Genomic DNA, 22,616 nt, shown 5'->3' on the forward strand with positions numbered 1-22,616 from the left:
CAACTTCTGTGGTTTTATAACGATAGAACTGTCATCTGATGGTGAAATAGAAAACTTTGTACCAGGAAACATTGCATTCGAGAATCAAGAAGTATGCAACATTGCATATCAAAATTGCATTCTGAAAGAAATAGCGGGAGTTTCGTCTAAGAAATAAATTTATCATGCGACTACAGTTGAAAATATACGATAATGATGCAGACTTTTCCTTTTTTTTTTATTTAGATTCTCATAAGGAGATATAAATAATAATTACATCTAATATTAAAAAATCTACATATTAGACTTGAATAATCTCAACATTTGTTATATATTTTGTAATATAAATTATTTATTTACATTCATGGGAACATAAGAATTCATATAAATATATACAACTACATACACACACGTGACACATACACGCATTCCTTATTAAAAAGATACTGCATTAGAGTAACGTTATATTGATAATTGTTAGATTATCTTTGGATTTTAAGGGGTCAATTAACAATGTATGATTAAAATTTGAAAAAAAGAAAATAGGGAAAAATAATTATATGTTATACAAGTATATTAGATTATCATAAATCCATGAAACTTTGATATAGTATCAAATCACACTAATAAATATAATCGTTTACTTTTCTTTTCCTACTGATTAACTCTTTGACCATGAAATGCTCTAAGTTGATACACTTTACATGAGTTGCGATCGCTGAAGGCGGAATATTATACTTTTTATCAACAAATTGAAATGAAACATTCTCATTTGCAATATATATTGTTTCCAATTATACAAATATTCAAGTATTAAAACGCCATAACTTGCGTGTTCGGATATATAAGATAGAAAATATCTTTGAACGCACATACGTGTTCAAAGAAATTATTCACATTGACAGACATATCAATGTTTGAATGCAAACCGAATATTGAATTATTCTTGCATTTTGAACCCATTAAGCAGTCTGAGAATTACAAGTGGCTATTAATCATTGAATTCACTGGTTTACTTGGTGGAAAGAAGCTCTAGAAAAGGCATGACATCTTTCATAGAAGAAAACCAGAGAGTGGACAATTAGACATCAACTCTAATACTAGAGGAAATGAGCACTTTCCTGGACGAAGAGTCCTAGATACAACCTGAGATAGAATCAGGAACCCGTAGTAATTCAGTTCTTAATTAGCCTTTGCGGGAGTCATCTTAAGCCGAGTTTTATTAGAGAGTAATTGGTTTTGTGCCTCATATGAGGAGTCTTCATGAGATCATGCCCTAATCGGGAGCATTTTAATCTTAGATGGGGAATGTGCCTCATCAGAGGAGTTATTGGAAATCGTGTTTTAATAGGGCACTAAACTTTAAATGTTCTGCGTGCCTCAGTAGAGGAATATGTTAAAGTGTTTCCCTTACGTTTGAATTTGATCTGGTTTTCTTAATCTTTTCACATCGATAGCCTTCGGTGAACGCATATATTCGTCCGTAGCAATCAAAGAGTTAATAACGTACTACGTTGTTTATTATGTGTATCATAAAACACTATGCCGCCCGGTGTCATTACGTTGGTGTCACGTGAAAATTATTAGACAAATGCCGCCTTAAGATAAAAGAATTTTGATCATAAGTTCGGGCATCAAATTGATAATATGCTGTTTCTCTCAAATATCACATAGACATTAGCTTTAAATTTCAGTTGTAAAATATTGTAAAATTGAGAAAACAATTAAAATTTATATACAATAATTATTATTGTATAATACGTGGAGTTAAAAAGTATGTATCATCATAATAATGATGATTCGATAATTAAAAGAAATGTTTCATTTCTAATGATTTCGATAAATGCTAAAACCAGAAAATTGCCACCGCCTTTCCATATTTGCTCCAATTCCAAATAATTCTTGTTTGAAAACTTGTGGAAATCTTTGCATTAAAACTTCTACTTCATTTGGTTTGATTCCTGGTTCTAATTTTTGTAAATATGACCATAGATAATCCACACTTGCACCAAATGGATGAATATGCAAAAAGGTAGCTATCAAACCTACGTTCATTATAAGAGTATACATTTAATTTTATAGTAATATCGTATAATATAAATGAAAAGAGAGGGAATAACTTTTTACCTATAAGTTTGGCATCTTTTTGTGTAACTTGTACGAAATTAGATGCTAAAATTAATTGTTTAGGTGTTCGAGGTTCTTCACTAATATCATCATCTTTATCAAGAGTTATTATTTCACTCTCTCGAGGTTCTTCTCTTTTGGTGGCATTAAGTTTGACAGTCAAATCTTTTATTTTTTGATCATCTTGTGCTTGTTGCTTTCTAAATTGTAATAGTTGTTCTTGCATACCTTTTAATGTTTGTTGTAACATTTTCATTTGTTTATCTTTTGCATCAATATCTGACTTTGTTTCTGACTTCAATAAATCAACCTGAAAAAATAAATATTTTCATAATATGAAAATGAGTAAAAATGTTATATGCATATGTTTAGAGTTATCTAGTTATAAATAAATACAATTTTACAGTTTTTATACCTCATTTTTATATGCTTCTAGCTGACATCTTAAACTATCATTTTCTTCTTTTAAAGATTGCATTTTTTCACTATCATCATTACTATCGGATTGAATACGTGTTTTTTTCCTCTGTGGTTCTTCTTCACAATCAGAGACATCCATTTCACCTTCCCCTTCCATAAGAGTTTCTTCTAATTGAACTGCTTTAATTTCCTATTATATCAAAATTATTAAATTGGTAGAAGTTAAAATAAATTAATATTTACACAGAATCATGCATAATATGCTGTTTTTTGGATCAGCACGGGTTGTCATTTTACAAAATAATGACTTTTTTTCTAATATGCATTGTTATAATTGACATACAATGCTTGGAACATATAAAAATATAAAGCTACATTTTCTGTAATTCAAAGCTTGCATGATAGTATATTCAATCGATAGAAAATATTAAATGAGTGGGGGGGTTTTCTTTTGTTCATTTTGAGAGATTGATATATGTTTGAAGTACAGAAATAAAATATGTATGTATAAGAAATAATATTTTTGAGAGAGAAAACTCATTTTTAATAACATGAATTCTTCATGAATCCATGCCGGTCATTTAATGATCTATTTTCTGTTACTAAGATCATTAGATCTTGATTACCTGTTATTTCCAATGGATATTTGCCCTACTTACGTAGCTCAAATTATGCATTACCTTTCTCATTAGCGTTTTTTTCCAACAAAAGTTTAAAATTGTTGCGTGCAGAAAGCATGTGTCTGACCATTTTATGAAGCATTTTCCTTTTTTTTTATACTTACCTGCATATTCGAAAAATAGTTTTGCAAAATGAGCGTGCTTGGCTTATGATAGGAATCATGCAATTGCACAAATAAGCAATATGTAAAATAATAAATTCTTAATCAAGGTTGCTGTCAATTGTTCATAAAAGAAAAATATTTGACACTCTGCTGGTGTGGGAATGCACATACATACCGAAGATTGTTTCTTCCACATTTCGATGTTCTTCCGTTGAGCCTTAGTGAAATGATCCCACACCTTCTTGTGGCTAGCCGCAGTAAAGACACGTTCGATCTGACTGACTGTTGATGACATGGATGTCGCATGTTGCATACAAAAACACAACAAATCTTCTGTTGTACACCTTTTTTCAAACTCTACATTTGTTTTTGGACTATAAATATACTCTCCCTTTCTTCCTCTCTCTCTCTCTCACTTTGTCATTCTTACTCTCTCTTATTTTATATATATACTTGCTTAAATTCTGCAGGTATGTGACCAAATCTGACAAAAGTACTTTTCTAGAATTTTTAAATATTTTAACTATACCTCTAATTCAGCACAATTTATATGTACTTATATAGGTATTCTTGATGATAGTCCTTTCAAATTCATATATATCATGCTAAGCTTCAGTATAGTTTGTAGATATAAACGACTAATCTTAATAAACACATTTATATTTAATTATATTATTTCTTAATTCCTTTCACACCTTGTACCTCTGCTGCCAATATCTATTTCAAAGTTGATTGGACAAACAGTGCTTATATTCAACAAGAAAATATGCATTATTTGTCATATAATTTATGCCTAATGACTTACAATCTGCGGAGGTTTCCAATGTACAAGACAATTTTAAAATGTATTTGTTTTATCTTAACAAAAAATAAAAGAAAAAATATATATTTTGTTGGAGTATTTATAACATATGCATAGTTATTTACTGTTTATTAATTTAATATAAATATATATATAAATATATAATATTTAAAAATTTAAAATAAAGGACATTATAAAAAATAGCAATTTAAAATTGTCCTTACTATGAGAATATAGCCCATCACCCTTAATTCTTAGCATTGGCAAGCATGCAACTTCTCAGTACACTATGTTTCTATTAGATGAACATTATGATGAACTGTGCACATTGGTTATAATTATCAGAGTCTGAATCGAAAGACAGCATTCGTCACCCACCTTATGCACTCCTATTTTCTTTGTCCTCCCTATCAAGTCGTCCCTGAATGTGCATTGACCATAGTAGAAATGATTGTTACTTAATGATGTAATCAAACTTGAATATATGTTTTAAAACAAGATTATTATAGAATAATAATTGATTATTTGCGCCTCTTCTAATTTCGATAATATTACCTTGAAATATTTTATATATTTTAAATTATTTTTTGATTTTAAGATATGTATATTTACAATATATATGTTACCATTAAAACATGAAATCCATTAATTCATAAAATAACCGACTAAAGCATAAAATAACTATACTGACCTATCAAAATATGAGATTAAGATTTAATCCGTTTTTAAATTAGCTTCCGTTTCTACAACAATGCTCATAATTATCTGTTCCTACCTCTTCTTGTACTTTAAAAGCAAATACTCTGTTCTATCGACCTTTACTTTTTCACGTTAACACAATAACTAGACACCTAACGTTATTTCATATAATATCTAGTTACATTATAAAGAAACTAGTTCAAATGTATAAAATAATTCTTTTTATATGCTTTCCCTAAAACCCCTAATTATTTCATATAAATACCAAGTTATCTCATAAATTAACTGAATTATACACTTTAACGGTAACATATGTATTTGATTAACTGGAAAAATATGAGACATACCTTTGCTTATACCTGGATAAAATACTAAACAAATTTGCTATTTACCACATTATAATGTGTAATATTTGTTTTAATGATGAAAAGAAGAAGGAAATATATGCTTTCATTATATATCAACCAAATCGTTGTTATAATGATTTGGAATTTGTTGATAAGATCCAAATTGGATGAGGATAGGAACTCGTTTAGATTTATCACAACAATAAACTTACCAGATAAAGCGACACATGTATGCAGTATACTTCTGCATACAAAGTTAAATGTACAATAGTAGAGACCCACATGACAAAATAAGAAGAAATTATACACGTACATTGTATGAGCAATCCTTGCATTCTGCCTTTCATGACTTCCTTTGCTTTTTGCAGTTCTTCTTCATATGCAGCTTTTTCCGTGAGCAATCGCCGAACGTGAGAATTTGTTGATTGTATCATTGAGTAAAAGGTATTGGCATTGCGTTTTGTACAATCTCCACGCTCGAGCCATGTTACGACAACCTGTAAATAAATAATGAAAAATACAGGATCATACCAATATTTTTATACATGCTTTTTTTGTTAGTAATTTTGGGATATCGGACTAAATAATAAAAATATAAAGACTTACTTGTACAGCTTTCATAAAAGTGTCATCCTGTTTGATTTTCTCACATATGTTTGAAGCTTCATGATCTGTATAATGGACAACAGGCGGTGGACTTGATGGTGGACGCTGACGTTCCTTTTCTACTCTCTCTCGATGACGCTGTTCTCGTTGTAATTGCCGTTGCCTGCACTCCCATTCATATTGATCATCTCTTGCCTATTACACGTATTACACATATATTATATAACATAAAAATATGAAATGAAAATAAATGTAAAATAAGATAATATTATTAACGTACTTGTGCAAAATCTACATGGAGTCTTCCAGTATTAGCTGAATCTCCATTAGAACCTATTCTTACTCTGTAACCAGATAGATAAATAGCAGCGTCGACACTAGCTTCCAAAACAAAGCGTATATGACAAAAATTCTTTTTAGATAAACGTAAAGTAGTTATTTCACCACATCGTTCAAATATTTCTTGAATAATTGTTTCTGTCATGTTTTCTGGCAAACCTATGAATATATTAAACTTTAAGAATATATTTAGTGATACATTAAAGAACCAAAAATTTATATCAATAAAAGTTAAAATAATAAAATATAAGATATGTACCTCCAACAAAAATAGTTCTACATCCTGGAGGTCTTTCTCTTGTAGTTGGCGGTGGTGCATTTGGATTTGGCGGCAGCAATGTACAACTTTTGCAATGTATAATGTCTTTGGTACCTTGCGGTGGAGCAGATGGTGGTGGCAATGCGCCAGTCATTATTTGAGCAGCTGTATCTGTCATGATTTGTTCGGGTCCTAATATTGGAGTACCTATCATACCACTATCATGTGGCATTATTCCCATACTCATTGGACCATAACCATGAGCATGACCCATATGTGGACCTAATGTCATTTCACCCATCATTGGACCCATTGGTCCCATTGGACCCATTCCCATCATAGGATATCCAACACCCATTCCCCAAACTCCTGTTGCCGGTTCCATTTGTGGTCCTAAACTAGGTGTGCTGCTTGATGTATTAGATTGCATATCTGCATTATTTGAACTGCTATGACTACTATTGTTACTCGTTGAATTAATATTATTGCTTCTATCTTCTACTCTTCTATCCTCTCTTCGATCTCTTTCATTTCTTTCTTCCCTTCTATCTCGATCTCTTTCCCTTCGTTCATTACGATCACCTCTTGATCTATACCAAAACATATCGATATCTAAATATATATTTTTTCAAAACAATTTTTAAATGACACGCAACTAACAAAAACAATAAATACCTTCTACTGTTATCTCGATTTTCTCTACCATCGCGACTATCTCGTTCGCGTCTGTTGTCATTCTTATCACTTCGTCTGTCATTGTTATCTTCTGAACTTTCACGTACAACAGGGGGTTGATTTTTGTTAGTACTGAATTCTAGTGGCGAGTCGTTCATTCCAGGAAGAGGTATAGGTGGTGGCAAAGGAGGAAATCCTTGACCAGTAAGTTCCATGAAACTTTGAGGTCCTGTGATTGGTCCTAATGGTCCCATGGGTCCCATACCTTATTATAAGAAAAATCGATATTTCTGATGAAAAATACTTTTTCGTGATTTATTAATATAATAATTATATCATATGCAATAAATAGAATGTGAAGATATATAATTATTATAACGAAGAGGTTTACCCATTGGCGACATAGCTGCGGTTGGTACTCCAGGGAAATTATAAGCCATTTTTCCTGATGCGAATTGTGAATATTATAAATAGTTTAAAATATGTCGTAATAAGTATACAATGTACGGCACAATAAAATATTACAGAAATATTTCGATCCCTTGGAACATCATACCCCCGACAAATTCAATATGGCAGAGTATCGATGAACGTTGACAAGATAACCTCTTCTTCATCGTCGTTTTCACAAACGAATTTAAAATTTTCTTATTAATCTCTTAGACATAATGAAACAAAACAAGTTCACTCGTATTATTGGTCAAAGTGTTATTTTAATTCCTTATAAGGAAAAACATGTTGTGAGGTATTATTAGATATCCTTTTAAACATTTAAATCTCATCTAATATTTCAACTCTTTCAATTCCACCATTTTTAATGTACTAAATAAATATCTTCCATATTTAGGGAAATAAAATTAAATCATATATATATATATATATACACGTATATTTCAAATTATTAACAATTTGTGTTTCTTTTTTAGGTATCACGAATGGATGAAGTCACCAGAATTGCAATATCTCACTGCATCGGAACCATTAACTTTGGCGGAAGAATATGAAATGCAAAAAGATTGGCTATTGGATGAGAAGAGTAAATTGAACATTATTTTAATAATCAAACAAAATATATAGAAGATATTTTTATTGTTATTTAATATAAAAAAAATTATTTTACATATTTTTTTTTCAAATCTTCAAAAATTACGTAATTTCATAGATAATAGCAAAAAAATATATACGTAATATAGCAAATTCGTCCGCCATTAATTTGAGAAATTCAAACGACAAATTATTATAACATTACGAAATACGTATTGAAACAATTACTTAAATATATGTTTATTAAATTTGTATATATTTTCAGAATGTACCTTCATCATTTTAGACAAAACGATTTTCCATTCGACAGGGGATGAAATCGGTACGTTGCAACCCCTAAAACTTATAAAATAAATAATATTTAAAAATTATACATATTAACGAGATATAATCAGTATACTATTATCGAATAATTTTTGTTTAATTATTACGGTATATATAGCTGCTATGATCGGTGATACTAATTTATTTTTTAACGACATGGAATGTAAATATACGGCGGAAGCTGAAATCATGATAGCAGAAAAAGAAAGCAGAAATAAAAGAAGAGGGTGGGAAGCCATATTACTTATGCTCCGTTATGGTTTGTATTAATAATTATTAAATATAATATTTAATTCGTTGAAAAGAAAGAAAAAGACAAAAAAATGTATCTGTAAGATTCGATTTTTATTTACATGATACTTCTATAGAATAAAAGTCTTATCATAGTAAACCAAGGGTTAGTCCTTAATTACATATGCGTTATGTATGTTTTTTTAATGTAATATTGTTTTAATTTGTGCATTAAGTTTTTACAAAATATTATTATATTTGTAGGTATCGATACATTAAATGTACAAAAATATCGAGTGAAAATAATGATTGATAATGAAAGGAGTATAAATATGTTCCGAAAGTTAAATTTTCATGAGGTAATTTATATTTAAATAGAAATCTTAAAAAAATATTTATTGTAAATATCATATATAACTAGAAATATTTTTATAATATCTATTCTATATATTAAATAGGTCGGAAGAAGCGAAATATTTCAAGAAGTTACTATGGAAAATAATATTAATGATGAATGGAAAGATTGGTTGTATTCAGAAACAATAAATTCTGTTACAGACGAATGTTATAATACAGAATAATATAAATTATAATTACGATTACACAGTTATTGTTAATAATAATTTAATTTAAATTATAAAAATATATATTTTTTTAATAGTATTTATTATAATTATGTATTATTTATTTTAATAATAATTTATAACGTAAAATAAAAATGAAATATTATATTTTTTTCTAAAATATTTTTTGAATAGTACATATTACTATTTATTTAATTTTTACAGTTTATTCAAATAGTGCGCGGAATAAGTGTAATCAAAGTTTATTATCATTTAAGTGGTTTGATGACATGATAGATTGAACTTAAGTGATATCGAGGGACGTACGGAGATTAACTGTTATAACTAGTTCGAATGTTGTAAGATATGTGTACACTCAGATCATATATGTAGAGAGATACTTTTTATTATATTTTCTTAAAATAAAAGTTGTATTTTTATATTTGGTTCGATGAAATTTTTGGATAAAATGACAATCGTATGATATAATAAGTATTATTAACAAAAAACAATAGACGATTATTTGCTACTTCAAATTGATTTTTCGTCCTTTTTAAATTTATGGCAAAGTATTTCCCTTACAATTAAGGTACGTGCAAATATCTATTTTTTTCTATAGAATTATTATAATACATTAATAATTTATATGTTTTGTAGTATAAACATAATAATTTTATTTAAAATATTAATATGTAAATATTGCCCAAAAAAAAATGATATGAGAATTATGATTGTAAATATTTCTTGCGAATAACAATAAGCCGATATTCATTATGTTATTAAAATTAAGTAACTTTGCACGAAGGAGACCATTGCTCTTGAATTCTATGACATACGGATTTTTTTATACATGTGCTGAATTTGCGCAACAAAGTTATAACAAAAAATTTAAGGTAACTTACAGTTTTATTGATTAGAAAAAATAAACTTTTGTTAATTATTTTTTATTTACTTATATTTTAGATTATTCAACCAGTGTCTACATATGAAGTAGAATCACAGAATATTGATAAACCAATATTATTATGGTTAAAAAAGTGCAATAATTTTTTAGGTTTATTAGATAACGAATCTTTAATTTTAACGGAAGAATATAATTGGCCGCGTCTTAAAAGATTCGCTATTTATGGTTTTTTTCTAGCGGGGCCATTGTTACATGGATGGTATATTTTATTTTAAGATTTATATAAAATAAAAAAAAAAATACGTATATATATAAGATAATTACAGAATTATTTTTGGACAATTAGAAATTTTGTATGAATTAAAATGTTTTTAAGATAAATTTAACATAAAAATTATAATTTATATAATTAAAAGTTATTTCCAAAAATAAAACCTTTATATAATCAGGTACAAATGGTTAGATACATTTTACAAAGGCAAATCTATAAAATTGGTTTTAACTAAAGTATTTGTTGATCAATTTATATTAACACCACCACTGGTCTGTCTATTCTTTATCAGTTAGTATATTTATTTCACATTATAGTATTTTATTTTTTTATACGATTGACGAATAACTTTCATCATTTATTATAGGTATGAGTTTAATGGAAAGTAAATCTGATATTTTAGAAGAATGTAAAACAAAGTTTGTTAAAACTTTTCAGGTAAGTTATTCAAATATAAAATACGTATAAAAATTATTTGTCTACCTAATCCACTTTTCATTGTCAAAGTTATTTTATTTATTACTTTTCAGACGTCATGCCTATTTTGGATACCTGTACAATTTTTTAATTTTGTATTAATTCCCCCTACTCTACGTATCACATATGTTAGTATTGCAGCATTATGTTGGGTGAATATTCTTTGCTATATAAAAAATGTGCCTTTAGTTAAATTTAATGATAAATATTAAATTAAAAGTACATTACTTTTTTCTCTCTGTGTTTCTTTTTCTGAAGTTATTACAATTATTAAAAGTATGACAATATTTGTATCTTTGTTATCTCATTATTATTTATTTCCTTCGGTTAAAGAGCATAAGTAAATTATTTTTCATATATCTACAAATAATATGACATGCTGCTATATTTTATTGTTTAACACTACAAAATAATTATGTATATATTGGCAGCCTTTATACATTATTATTATTATTTTTATTATTATCATTATCATTATTATTATAATATTTAGTAGTAGTAATAGTGTAGTATTAATAGCAATTGTAACAGTATAGTATAATTGTTATAATTATTATATCATTATTATTATCATATTATTACAACAAACTTTACAATAAGTCAGACATGACTATTTTAAATATAACTTTCCTTTTTATTATTTTATCATAAAAAATTTACAATGAAAATTTATAATTATTTTGACTGACTATTAAATTATAAACTTATGTGATATCAGCATTTTAGTATAAAAGGAAATTTCACATAAAAAAAATAATGTGACAAATGAAAACACTGTGATTAAATAATTAATAAAACGTCAAAAGTTTTTTATGTAATTTGTAAAATGTTGACTCAAGTACTGATGTCTTATAAAACAAAAATATATATAATACTTTATTAAACAAATATCATCAAATTTACGACGACTCATAGTATAAACACGATAACATTCTGCATGTAAGATATAGTTTTCGTAAAACAGTAGGTATAGTCACTTTGGTAGCACCATTAACAAAATGAATGAAGCTACAATAAAATGTGTCTACTGTCATAAAGAATCCTTCAATATCACACTCTTGATGAAATTAATAAAGATCTACTCAAATTTGATAAAATGAGTAAATAAATTTGTTATTTGAAATACTATAATATTAAATTAACAACCCTGTATGTATGTGCAAACATATGTCATATAAAATAAAAATAATAATCTTATTCTTTTTTTTTTAAGTTTCTATTTACAAATCTTGACTAATCATTTACGTATATATAAAAGAGTAAAGACTAATAGTATTACGTAGATAGAATTAAAATCTATTTTGAATAAGTATATAAAGTTAATTGCAAAAACAATTTGTATTGTTGTAAAATTTAATTTGGAAAATATTTCTTTTTCTTTCCTCTTGTTTTTAATGTATATTTAGAAGAAACAAAAGTTGCGTATAGTAATTTTATTAATCTAAAGCATTTATACCAAAATATATAAATCGTGTATTAATACATTTATATATTTTCTCAGGTATAATATAATGGAATATCACAAAGATACTATTGCCAAGTAAAAGTTTTTCTTTACTATATATGTATAATACTGTCTGTTACTTTTTGACAGTATATCACAAATATTGTCAGATAAAAACTTGTTTTTAAAAAAACAATTGTTCCTATATTATATTTGCATTAAATTCCATTGACCAGTCTTATGTATACGATGAAAGCAACGTAGCGTGCAATGATATATAAATATATGTGATTCAACGACAATATGTAGCTACAAAATGTTATTGTATTGCTAGGCATATCGAGAAACATATTATCTAAACTTACTTTTATTATTTTAATCCTTCTCAATTGGTTTGTCTAATTATTATATATGATAATATTTAGGAAAGATGCCTAAGAGGGATCCAGCCCTACCTTGCAGAAGAAAATATATTCATCGTTCCACTTGCTGTGCGTTTTCTTACAAGACGTGCTGCAACTGCAATGAAATATTATATAAATTATATTATGAAATTAAGAATGACATAGATAAACAAAATCGTTTTAAATGTACAAGTAATACTAACTAGTTGAATCTTGAATAGTAAGAGGTTTATCTATTACTTTCTGTATTACATTCATCCATTGTGTTCTATCATCATCATTTTGAGCGGACAAGAGATAACTTCTATCAGGTGTTTCAAGAGTAAAGGAAAAACCTTGGTTTCTAGCACCAGGCGGAACTCCTGTTTTAACTGCAAATCCTTCTGAACTATGACCCAAGAAAATTTCACCTTTTGGATGTGCATCCTTTATATCAATAGAAAAAAATATTAAAGGAATATCTTCTGGCGATAAATGCACATGCACACTTGTAAGTACGTGTACAAACCATAGGATCATCATGGTACATAAGTTTCCTTCCATCTAATGTAAACCATCTCTTTTTATAAGCATCGCTATGTCTAGGACCTGTCTTCCAAAGAAATCCTTCCCGTGGAAAATCTCTTGTAAGTTGTGATAATAATTCAGCCTCTGTTGCACCAGGATATGCAACTTGTAAACGATGTAATTTTGCACATCGTATAGCCAAATACCAATTGGTAATAACTTCTGGATCTTCGTGATATACATAGATATGTCTTGTAGTGCCATCTTTCATAAAAGATATTTGAAGACTATTTTGATTACCAGTTTTAGCCGGAGCAAAGGCTACATTTAATTCTGATATCCTGAGTATAGCTTTTGGTTCCTTTATCAAACAAAAAAAAGAAGAAAGATATTATTGAAAAAATATGATCAAAACAATATTAAATGTTTTAAAAGAGATTTTAATTATTCATTTAAATATACCTTATTTTCTTTAACATGATACTTTAAAGTATCCTCTGCTTCACAAAGAACAAATTTACGAGGATGATATCGCGAGTCTTCCTTTCCACGCTTCATTAAAAATCCTTCCATAAATCCTGATACATAATTCTGCCTTTCTGGATGACAGAATTCTTCTCTCTCATATTTTGCTCGTATCCATTGTTCTACCAAAACCCTGTTGATCAATGAAACCAATTTTTCTGTATTTATTTAAAAATATACTTTTGCATCCAATAAATTGATAAATTGAAATAGGTGTGCTAGTTCCAAAAATATTTAATCGTGGCACTTATGCTAAGTTTCCTGTTTTGTGGTATGTAACCACTTCCTGTATTATAAGAAACTAATTATATAATATTATTCGTATTATTTGTTATTAAATCTTATTAATTCATCTTGGAAATATTGAATAATATTAAAGAAGAGAAAAGATCTAAAAGTAAATATTAAATAAATGTATTTATATATGTAAGACTTACTGAGGAGCATCCACATTTGGTTTACGGTAACAAGGTGGTACGCGCTCTTCATAATGTAGTCTTGCAACTATATTACCTACTTCACGTATCCTATTTACTTGAGAGTCCTCCCATCTATCTAGTTTTAAATGTTTTACTTTAGAAATATGTGCACCCATAGACCTATGTACTCCGGCACACCTTGTGCAGACAAATATTCCTATGTTGTAAGAAGCCCATTCTGGGTCTGAAATATATACACATTTTGTTTTATTTTATTAATATAATATTATTATTAATTCTTTATAGAAATATATATACACCACACACACACACACACACTTACACGCACTAGGTTTGCAATAATTATTATAACATTCTAAAATAACTAAAGTACTCCAAAGTATTCTAAGTAACTAAAAAACTTTGACATAAGGATTTATACTTCAAAATTAGTAAAAAAAGAAAATGTCGATAAAATGTATTATTTAAAATTAAAATAATTCTCTTAGTTATGTCATTAAACAATTTATAATCATCAAGAATGATTGTGTTCCAAGAAACGTAACCACATTTTCTTTCAATAAAATACATTTATACGCGTTACTATTAAATAGATCTCGGCAAGATTAAAAATATAAAATATTAACAATAATTTATTACAAAAAACACTCACTTTTAGCTCCACAATCCGCGCACACATTATTTCCAGGTTTTTTAAGTAATTCTACTAACAACTTCTCGTTCGAGTTCGCCATCTTAAAACAGTCGCTATACAACCGTTTTCAAGTAATATGTGTTTTTGTCTAACTATGCTTCAAAATATACCTTAAGACGAGTTCACATAAAAAAGGGCTATGACTTTTAATAAGCCGAGTTAACATGAAATAATTAATTTCATACTCATGAAAAAATTCTACACATGTCGGTGTGATATTTTTAAAGAATATATGATTTGCAATTGAAAAAAATATCACAATTATTCCTCTTCTTGTCATATCATCTTTATTAGGTAAGTATACGATTAGTAAAACAGAACATAAATAGCTTTTTAATAGTTCCGATATATTAAAAAAGAGAGATTTCTTTAGGATAGTATTTATGTATATTAAACTTATATGAATATATTAAAATAAATTGTAAATTTTTTTGTTTGTGCAACAATTACACAGACAGATTATTATTTTAATTTTATTATTGAAAAATATATTTTTGTGTTCCATACAGTTTTTTTAAATTTCCCGACGAGGAACAAAAGCGCCGGTGTCGCCATTGGTTGCGTAGCGGCGTAAATTATAATCACTCGGCCTGACAAATCGATATTCCTCTCAAATATTGACTTCGCGATTGTGCTTGGTGTCGCGAACAAGTCGCGCGATAGCTGGTAATGTCCTTTTAAAAAAAATCCGAGATTTCGCGAGGGTGATAAAGCAAGAGGGACAACGAACAAATCGGTCGGAGGATCGAGACAATATAATATTCCATTTAGGAATATATTCTCGAAATAAACGATGATTATTGCGCCGAGTGTTGTGTTTTTTGGGCTGACCCTACTAAGTGTCTCCCACGCTAGCATCGAGTCAACACCGACTTCCTTCAACGATCATGGAGGTGATTTCATTTCTCTTTCTCTCTCTCTCTCTCTTTCTCTCTTACTTTTTCGAACGTGTGTCCTACATTTAATCGTTCTTTCATAATGCTATTTCAAAATATACATATACTTTCCTAATAGATTTTTACGGATCTATCCTTGACGTATTTTTTAAATCTATTCAATCGATCCTTCAAAATTATATTACGAAGAATTAAAAGATTATTACTATAGGTGATACCTTTACAGGTGCGATCTCCTGTTCATTTAGTCCCTCCCCTACATTCATCCATCTTTCTTTCTATCTCTGTCTCTCTTGATCTTTCTCTTTTTTTACCTGTCTGTGTGTCTGTCTGTCTGTCCTATGTGACTGTCCGTCCGTCTGTTTGTCTGTCTGTCTATCTATCTATCTATCTATCTGTCTGACTATCTGTATGTCTGTATGCTGTATGTCTGTCTGTCTGTTTCTCTTTCTCTTTTCTCTCACTCTCTATAGCACCTGCATTCGCCCGAAACTGTTATGGCGAATTCATTGACCGGTCTCTCTCCTCGATAGGTGCTCCGATATATAAGCAATGCACCTCGCGCTGGGGCGGTCGATAGACCATGAAAAGGGGCGAAGAACGATCGTTCGTTGGAAGAAAGAAACGAATTAATTTTCCCCTACCCCCCACAGGTCTCTTTTATTCTCTCTCTCTTTCTCTCTCTCACTCATTCTCTATATTACAAATTTCGATGACGATGACACACACACGACTCTACGGGCTTCTTCTTCTTCCTGTTCTACGAATCATGTGTAACAAAATATATTTACCTACGTATATATATATATATATATGTATATATGTATGTATGTATGTATGTATGTATGTATGTATGTATGTATGTATGTATGTATATACATATATATAAGCGCGTGAATCAGGCCGAGCTTTAATTTTGTTCGGTTAAAAGAAATGAGAAAATTTCTAGTCGATTTAAAATTAGACAATTTCAAAAGAACTCCCGAGACCCGTTTCGGGATTTCTCAATAAAAACCTATTTCTTTTTTTTGTTAGAGTTAGAGAAAAAGAAAGAAAGAAAGAAATAGAGAGAAAGAGAGATTTGTGCTATACATGGTACATATACGTGTTACATATCTAGGATACTCACTGATAATCAACTATGTACTCCTTATCGATTTATATTTGCAGTTGTGTTGCATTGCGATAAACGATGCCTTTTAAAATTAGGACGAAGAATTTTGTTTTTCTCTATTCATTAATTTTCTTATTAAATTCGTTCTATGATATGATATCCGTATAGGTTTAACGAGAATTTTCTAATTATCCTTTCCCATACATGTATTTATTTTAATATTAGATTACTTCGTTAATAATCCTTGGTATATTAATACGAGAAATCTTAATATTTAACATGAATGTATGCGTGTGTATGATGAAGTTAAAAAAAGGGAAAATAGTTCCTAATATTTATTCGCCTTTTACTTATTTTTTTTTCCTTTTTTTTTTTTACATTTATGTTCGTAGTTCCGCGATTGGATCTTGAAAGTCTCGAGAGCGGTTATCACGGCCTGGTCAAGGAGAATGAAACTCTCGTTGAGGTGACTCCACAGATAAGAGCATTAGGAGCTAAAGTTTGCTCTTTTCGTATTGCAAATAAACACCATGGCGAGGCACCTTTCGAAATTGTATTAAAAGAGAAGGGAATGGCCGAATTAAGAGCCCTTCGAGTTTTAAATTGTGAAAAACGACGTAATTACAAATTTGACATCGCAGCTGTTGGCTGTAACGGTGGACAATCTGAGAAGTATGTTTTACATAAATATATATACACATATATGTATAGTATATTATAATATATATATATATATATAGATATATATAAGTACTTCAGAGAAAACGTTTAGATAGAAACTAAGAGGAAATATTTCGATAGAACAAATATTGTTCTAACTCTTGAACGTTTGCTTAAGAAATGATGTTAAATATTTGGGTCGATAGATCGAGTTTCGCACGGCAAAATGCCAAAGTCATACACGTCTTCGCGCTATTATGCTGGAATTGATTGTTTAAAAAATAAGAAAATAAATATGATACTATTTGAATATATATAAATTTTTAATATTATAATTATCATCGTTCAGATTATTATTATTATTATTATTTTTCTCTCGAAGTTTTTTCTCTTTAAAAATTGGTTGTTTCTTTTCTTTAATCTTATTAATTATCTTGCTTGATTAAGATAAAAATATAGAATCACGTCGATGTTATTTCAGTGCAACGGTTCATATCACAGTGGTAGATGTTAACGAATACGCGCCACAATTTCTACAACCAGCTTACGTTAGCACTGTAGATGAAGGACGGCTTTACGAGGAGGTTGTACGCGTCGAAGCGTCCGACAGAGATTGCACTCCGAAATTCGGGGACATATGCAAATACGAGATTCTAACTGCGGACCAGCCGTTCATTATTGACAATGAAGGTGCTATACGTAACACAGAGCCATTGGATTACGAGCGTTCCCACAATTACATTCTGAGCGTGGTAGCCTATGATTGTGGAATGAAACAATCAGCACCAGCCATGGTGACCATTAAGGTAAATCGAGTGTGCACACCAGGCTGGAGAGGTATTCCAGAGAGAGTGGACTATGCTGCTGGTTCAGGATCTCAACCACTCTTACCATCTGCTAAATTGGACCTCTGTGATGCACCGTGTATATTGCGTAACATTCGAGCTACTTTGAATCTCGTGACCGATCACATTGGAAAGGGCTGCGATCGCGATACTTATACCGTACGGAGTCAACGAAAACTTTGCGGTGCATCTCACGATAGCGTAGATCTTTTACCAACACCAGGACCAGCTACATCATGGACCGCTTCTTTGTCTCGCGACGAGGGCAGGGATGCCGACGAAATTTTCGAATTCGACGGAGTCGATTCAGCCGCAATCGTACCAAATAATGTACTCGAGCATTCTCTGGCACAAAAGTTCACAATCAGTGCATGGGTTAAACATCGTCCAAGGTTAAGGCAAGATCCTCACGTTAAGGAACATATTCTTTGTGCCGCTGACGATCATAGTAAGCATTCAAAAATTTTCTTTTTTTCTGTTCTGATTTTTTTTGTTCTTCTTCTTTTTCTTCCCTTTTTTCTTTTTCCTCTAATAAATGAATGTTTCTCACTCGTGGATAATAATAACGCTTTTGTTCTCTCGTGTTTCAGAGATGAACAGGCATCATTACGCTTTGTTCATAAGAAATTGTAGACTGATCTTGTTACTACGACGAGACTTCTCTGAAGGCGATCCAAACATCTTCCGTCCAGCTGAGTGGCGTTGGAAGCTCGGTCAAGTATGCGACGATAAGTGGCATCATTATGCCATACAAGTCGACTTCCCACGCGTAAGTCTTTTTGTCGATGGCGAGGAATGGCGTACGGATGAGAAGAACCCTGAGGTTATCGACGATTGGCCGTTGCATCCCGCGAAAGGTGTCAACACGATGCTCGTTGTTGGAGCTTGTTGGCAGGGCTCGGATAATAGAACGAAACATCATTTTCGTGGTTATCTCGCCGGGCTCTCGGTTCTCGTAGGTCGTAATGAAAAACCTGACGTATTATCCTGTTTGAGGCGTTGTCAAGAAGGCTTACACGTACCGTCCATGGACCTACTTCAACCAGGTACACAGTTGCTTACCAATTCCGATTTAACGGAGGTACGCATAGACGGTGATAATCGTACGAACGTCGAGACTCTCCTTCGTCGTATAGGATATTCTAACACACGACGCTTTCCAACACCCGGTCGTCGAAATTTCCGTCTCGATACTGCCGTCGTTTGCGCAGGTAGCGAAAATTCAGAACTGCCAGTCCTTATCGTGCAATCTTACGTGACCGTTTTACCACCACCTCGACCTGGAATAAGCGTTAACGGTACCGGTTACGTAGCTAGGGAATACGCTGACTTTCGTTTGGGCGTTCGCGTTTTCCCCGATGCTCGTGTTACCGCTGGTTCCGCAGCGAGATTGGATGCATGCGCCGTCAGCGTTTATCCCAGTTTAAATCCCGACCACGAGAGCTTAGGTTTACCAGGCGATGCTCTTCGTAGATTCCATTCGATAAGCGCACGCGTAGATCGTGACGGCGTTGTTCTATCCGGTGCTGACACGCCTTACAATTATCAACAACTAATTCGACTGATCATGTATACGAATCGTAAGCCAGCTTATTATCTCGATCGCGTATTCAAACTTACTTGTTCCGAATTGAGCGGTCGTTTCGCTAGTAACGAATACGTCCAAACACTAGCCGTGATCCATCCGAAAGAAAAAACTACAGTATTGCCGCACAGTAGCTCGGGCGAACCGTCAATGGCCCGAATCGTTGAGCCTCTTCCCGGGCACATGCAAGAATCCCCTCATCACGCCGAAATACCGGAAGGTTACGCGACTAGCGTAATCCGCGAAGGTAGAAGAACGATCGGTGGGGGTGCTGGAGGTAGTCACGCAGTTACGATCGTTGCTGCTGCCTGCATCGGTTTCTTGCTATTAATGGCCGTCGTTGGGGCGGCTAGAGTTCGAGGTGCCGCGAAAAGGCGACGGTCGGCTGGCGACGAATTGGCAGCCGAAACAGAAATGGCCTGGGACGATTCGGCTCTTGCCATAACGGTCAACCCGATGGATAGGCTGACCGAGCAGGAATCTCATCAGAGCCATAGAGACGAGGACGTTGACGATTCCGGAAGTTCCGATTCCGATGATGGTTCCTTCAGAGACGAGGACATCGACAGCTCTGATTGTGAAAATGATTGCGATCTTAACAACGGCCGACACCGTCGTCACAATTCGCCTCACGATTTGGAGTGGGATCATCGTGACGTTTAAATTACTATTAATCCCTCCTCTTAACGTTCGTCGTCATCTTTATTCTTCAAGATGGTATCGTTAGACGAGTACCGACTGTCCGAAGGAACGCCAAAATTTCCTATATCTTTGAAAACCCCTCCATTCCTCGATGAACCATCTATGACGCTATAAGCGATGCTTATGACGTTGCCTAAATCTTGACGTTTAATTTAAGACGACGATTACGAAGAATTAAATAACAAAACGTTGTTATTATCTTTCAAGTCACTTTCAAGGAAGTACATTTTTGTGCATTACCTATTTACTTTGAAACTAACTAAATAACTAGGAACTTATATACGTCAACGATATAGACTGCGGTTATAGGCTCGCGAGCATTGCGATTTGATAAAAGCGTCACATTGTATCCGTCCCCGTAGTTGGCATGATCGATCCATTGCAAGGCAATGACACACGGCAGTCAGTTAGTACTCTTCTTACGTATCAACGGAAATTGTAAGAGTGCGGGACGCTTTATCGAATAGTTAAAACTCTTTCTACCTATACAATACGTCGCGCTGATGTATTTTTCTTGGTAGATAATTATTTACACGGGCACGCAAGAGATACTTAACAAACAAACAAAAAAATAACAAAAATTTAAAAAAAAAAAAAGAATATGCACCGAGATTAATTCTCGGTGAACACTCGGTAAACACTCGCAGCAAATTAATTTATATATATATATATATTCTCGACACATACATACATATATATATATATATATATATATATGTATACATTTAGTAGTCATAGGACAAGGGAAACTTTTTTTTATACTCCTTACTATTATCCTTTTATTCTATTCTATGATTACTATATTTTATGGATCATTGATTTATTATTTTTTTTTCTTTCTTTTTTTTGGTCTTTTCTTTTTACTAACGTTACATATACATATAATACATCTTATACTATTATCCAATATTATATTAAATAATAATCAACTCTACAGGCAGTTATATTCTATTGGAGAACGAAAAAAGGCGGTAATGAGATGCGTATTTTCTTCCTTTTATTAAATCCTTCGGTCTCTCTTTCTTTCTCCGTTACTATCTTCTCTATATATCTATTTCTATCTTTCTCTATATAATCTATCCACAATTAAACGATATTTGATCTCACGAACGTATCCTCTCTTTATCTACGTAATAAAGTTTCTTCGAAAAATGCTTGGAAAAGAAAAACACTATCTACCCTATACACACATAACAGACACACGCACACATATATATATATATCGTAAAAAACAAAAAAGAAACACGGCAATTTTTCATAAAAAAAATTTCGTAGATCGTCAAAGGAATCGTCACACAATGCCGATTGTACGCGGAACTAATAATCCTCCTGGCAAAATTTAGCGAATTTGCCCGATTTTTCCATTTTATTTTTTAAGTAAAAGAAAAGCAAAAAGGAATATAATATATAATACTAATAATAATAATAATAATAATAATAATAATATTAATATTAATATTAACAATAATAATAATAATAATAATAATAATAATAATAAAAACCGAAAAATAAATAAATAAATAAAGAAATAAAGAAAGGAAGAAAGGAGGAAAATAAAAAAAAAAAGAAAAAAACGGCAGAAAAAATAATCCTTGGATAATTTGCACAATGTTCCTTCCTGACCGAATGACAGACACAACAGGACGACATTTAGCTGATAAAAATTTAGTAAGGACATTGCCGCGCATCTTATGATAGTGCTTCACCGTTAAGTACACTTGTGTATTAAAACATCATATCCGTATACATATTATGTATATGCAATGCGTATATGACTTGATACGCCCAACAATTTTCTCTGCGTATACGGTCTATACCAGTTAAGTATATACTTATGTGTGTGTACTATATATGTAGAGGAGGAGGAGGAGGAGGAGGAGGAGGAGGAGTAGGAAGACGACACATGTAATTATATAATACATACATATACATACATTGTTTCCATTCAT

General features: G+C 31.1%; 5 protein-coding genes across 6 annotated transcripts; 3 read left to right on the forward strand and 2 right to left on the reverse strand.

The window, feature by feature from the left end:
- Positions 1–628: 628 nt before the first annotated feature.
- On the reverse strand, positions 629–8,012 carry LOC122519998 (ecto-NOX disulfide-thiol exchanger 2). Of its 2 annotated transcripts, none has more exons than XM_043639869.1 (11): positions 7,594–8,012; positions 7,429–7,482; positions 7,038–7,302; positions 6,363–6,952; positions 6,045–6,262; positions 5,765–5,959; positions 5,472–5,655; positions 3,486–3,592; positions 2,522–2,716; positions 2,107–2,416; positions 629–2,024 (listed from the first exon to the last, which is right to left on the reverse strand). In XM_043639869.1, the coding sequence occupies exons 1-11, from the start codon at positions 7,652–7,654 to the stop codon at positions 1,807–1,809; spliced, it is 2,397 nt and encodes a 798-aa protein (XP_043495804.1). In that variant the 5' UTR covers positions 7,655–8,012; the 3' UTR covers positions 629–1,806. The 2 variants fall into 2 exon arrangements, with proteins under 2 accessions (XP_043495804.1, XP_043495805.1); XM_043639870.1 differs by having other exon boundaries at positions 7,563–7,686.
- On the forward strand, positions 7,699–9,226 carry LOC122520001 (N-acetyltransferase 9-like protein). Its single transcript, XM_043639875.1, has 6 exons — positions 7,699–7,782; positions 7,964–8,073; positions 8,347–8,403; positions 8,524–8,664; positions 8,901–8,995; positions 9,095–9,226. The coding sequence occupies exons 1-6, from the start codon at positions 7,706–7,708 to the stop codon at positions 9,215–9,217; spliced, it is 603 nt and encodes a 200-aa protein (XP_043495810.1). The 5' UTR covers positions 7,699–7,705; the 3' UTR covers positions 9,218–9,226.
- Positions 9,227–9,471: 245 nt separating this feature from the next.
- On the forward strand, positions 9,472–11,071 carry LOC122520002 (PXMP2/4 family protein 4). The gene is made up of 6 exons (XM_043639876.1): positions 9,472–9,788; positions 9,857–10,092; positions 10,163–10,362; positions 10,553–10,665; positions 10,742–10,812; positions 10,905–11,071. The coding sequence occupies exons 2-6, from the start codon at positions 9,973–9,975 to the stop codon at positions 11,061–11,063; spliced, it is 663 nt and encodes a 220-aa protein (XP_043495811.1). The 5' UTR covers positions 9,472–9,788; positions 9,857–9,972; the 3' UTR covers positions 11,064–11,071.
- A 1,606-nt stretch (positions 11,072–12,677) lies between these two features.
- Positions 12,678–14,950, reverse strand: LOC122520003 (arf-GAP with dual PH domain-containing protein 1-like). The gene is made up of 6 exons (XM_043639877.1): positions 14,824–14,950; positions 14,169–14,394; positions 13,669–13,864; positions 13,208–13,567; positions 12,903–13,125; positions 12,678–12,814 (listed from the first exon to the last, which is right to left on the reverse strand). The coding sequence occupies exons 1-6, from the start codon at positions 14,903–14,905 to the stop codon at positions 12,747–12,749; spliced, it is 1,155 nt and encodes a 384-aa protein (XP_043495812.1). The 5' UTR covers positions 14,906–14,950; the 3' UTR covers positions 12,678–12,746.
- Positions 14,951–15,461: 511 nt separating this feature from the next.
- Positions 15,462–21,231, forward strand: LOC122520004 (calsyntenin-1). Its single transcript, XM_043639878.1, has 4 exons — positions 15,462–15,758; positions 17,268–17,547; positions 18,017–18,828; positions 18,971–21,231. The coding sequence occupies exons 1-4, from the start codon at positions 15,659–15,661 to the stop codon at positions 20,626–20,628; spliced, it is 2,850 nt and encodes a 949-aa protein (XP_043495813.1). The 5' UTR covers positions 15,462–15,658; the 3' UTR covers positions 20,629–21,231.
- Positions 21,232–22,616: the final 1,385 nt, after the last annotated feature.

This window comes from Polistes fuscatus, unplaced genomic scaffold (genome assembly GCF_010416935.1).
Source record: "Polistes fuscatus isolate 324 unplaced genomic scaffold, CU_Pfus_HIC Scaffold3, whole genome shotgun sequence".
NCBI lineage: Eukaryota > Metazoa > Arthropoda > Insecta > Hymenoptera > Vespidae > Polistes > Polistes fuscatus.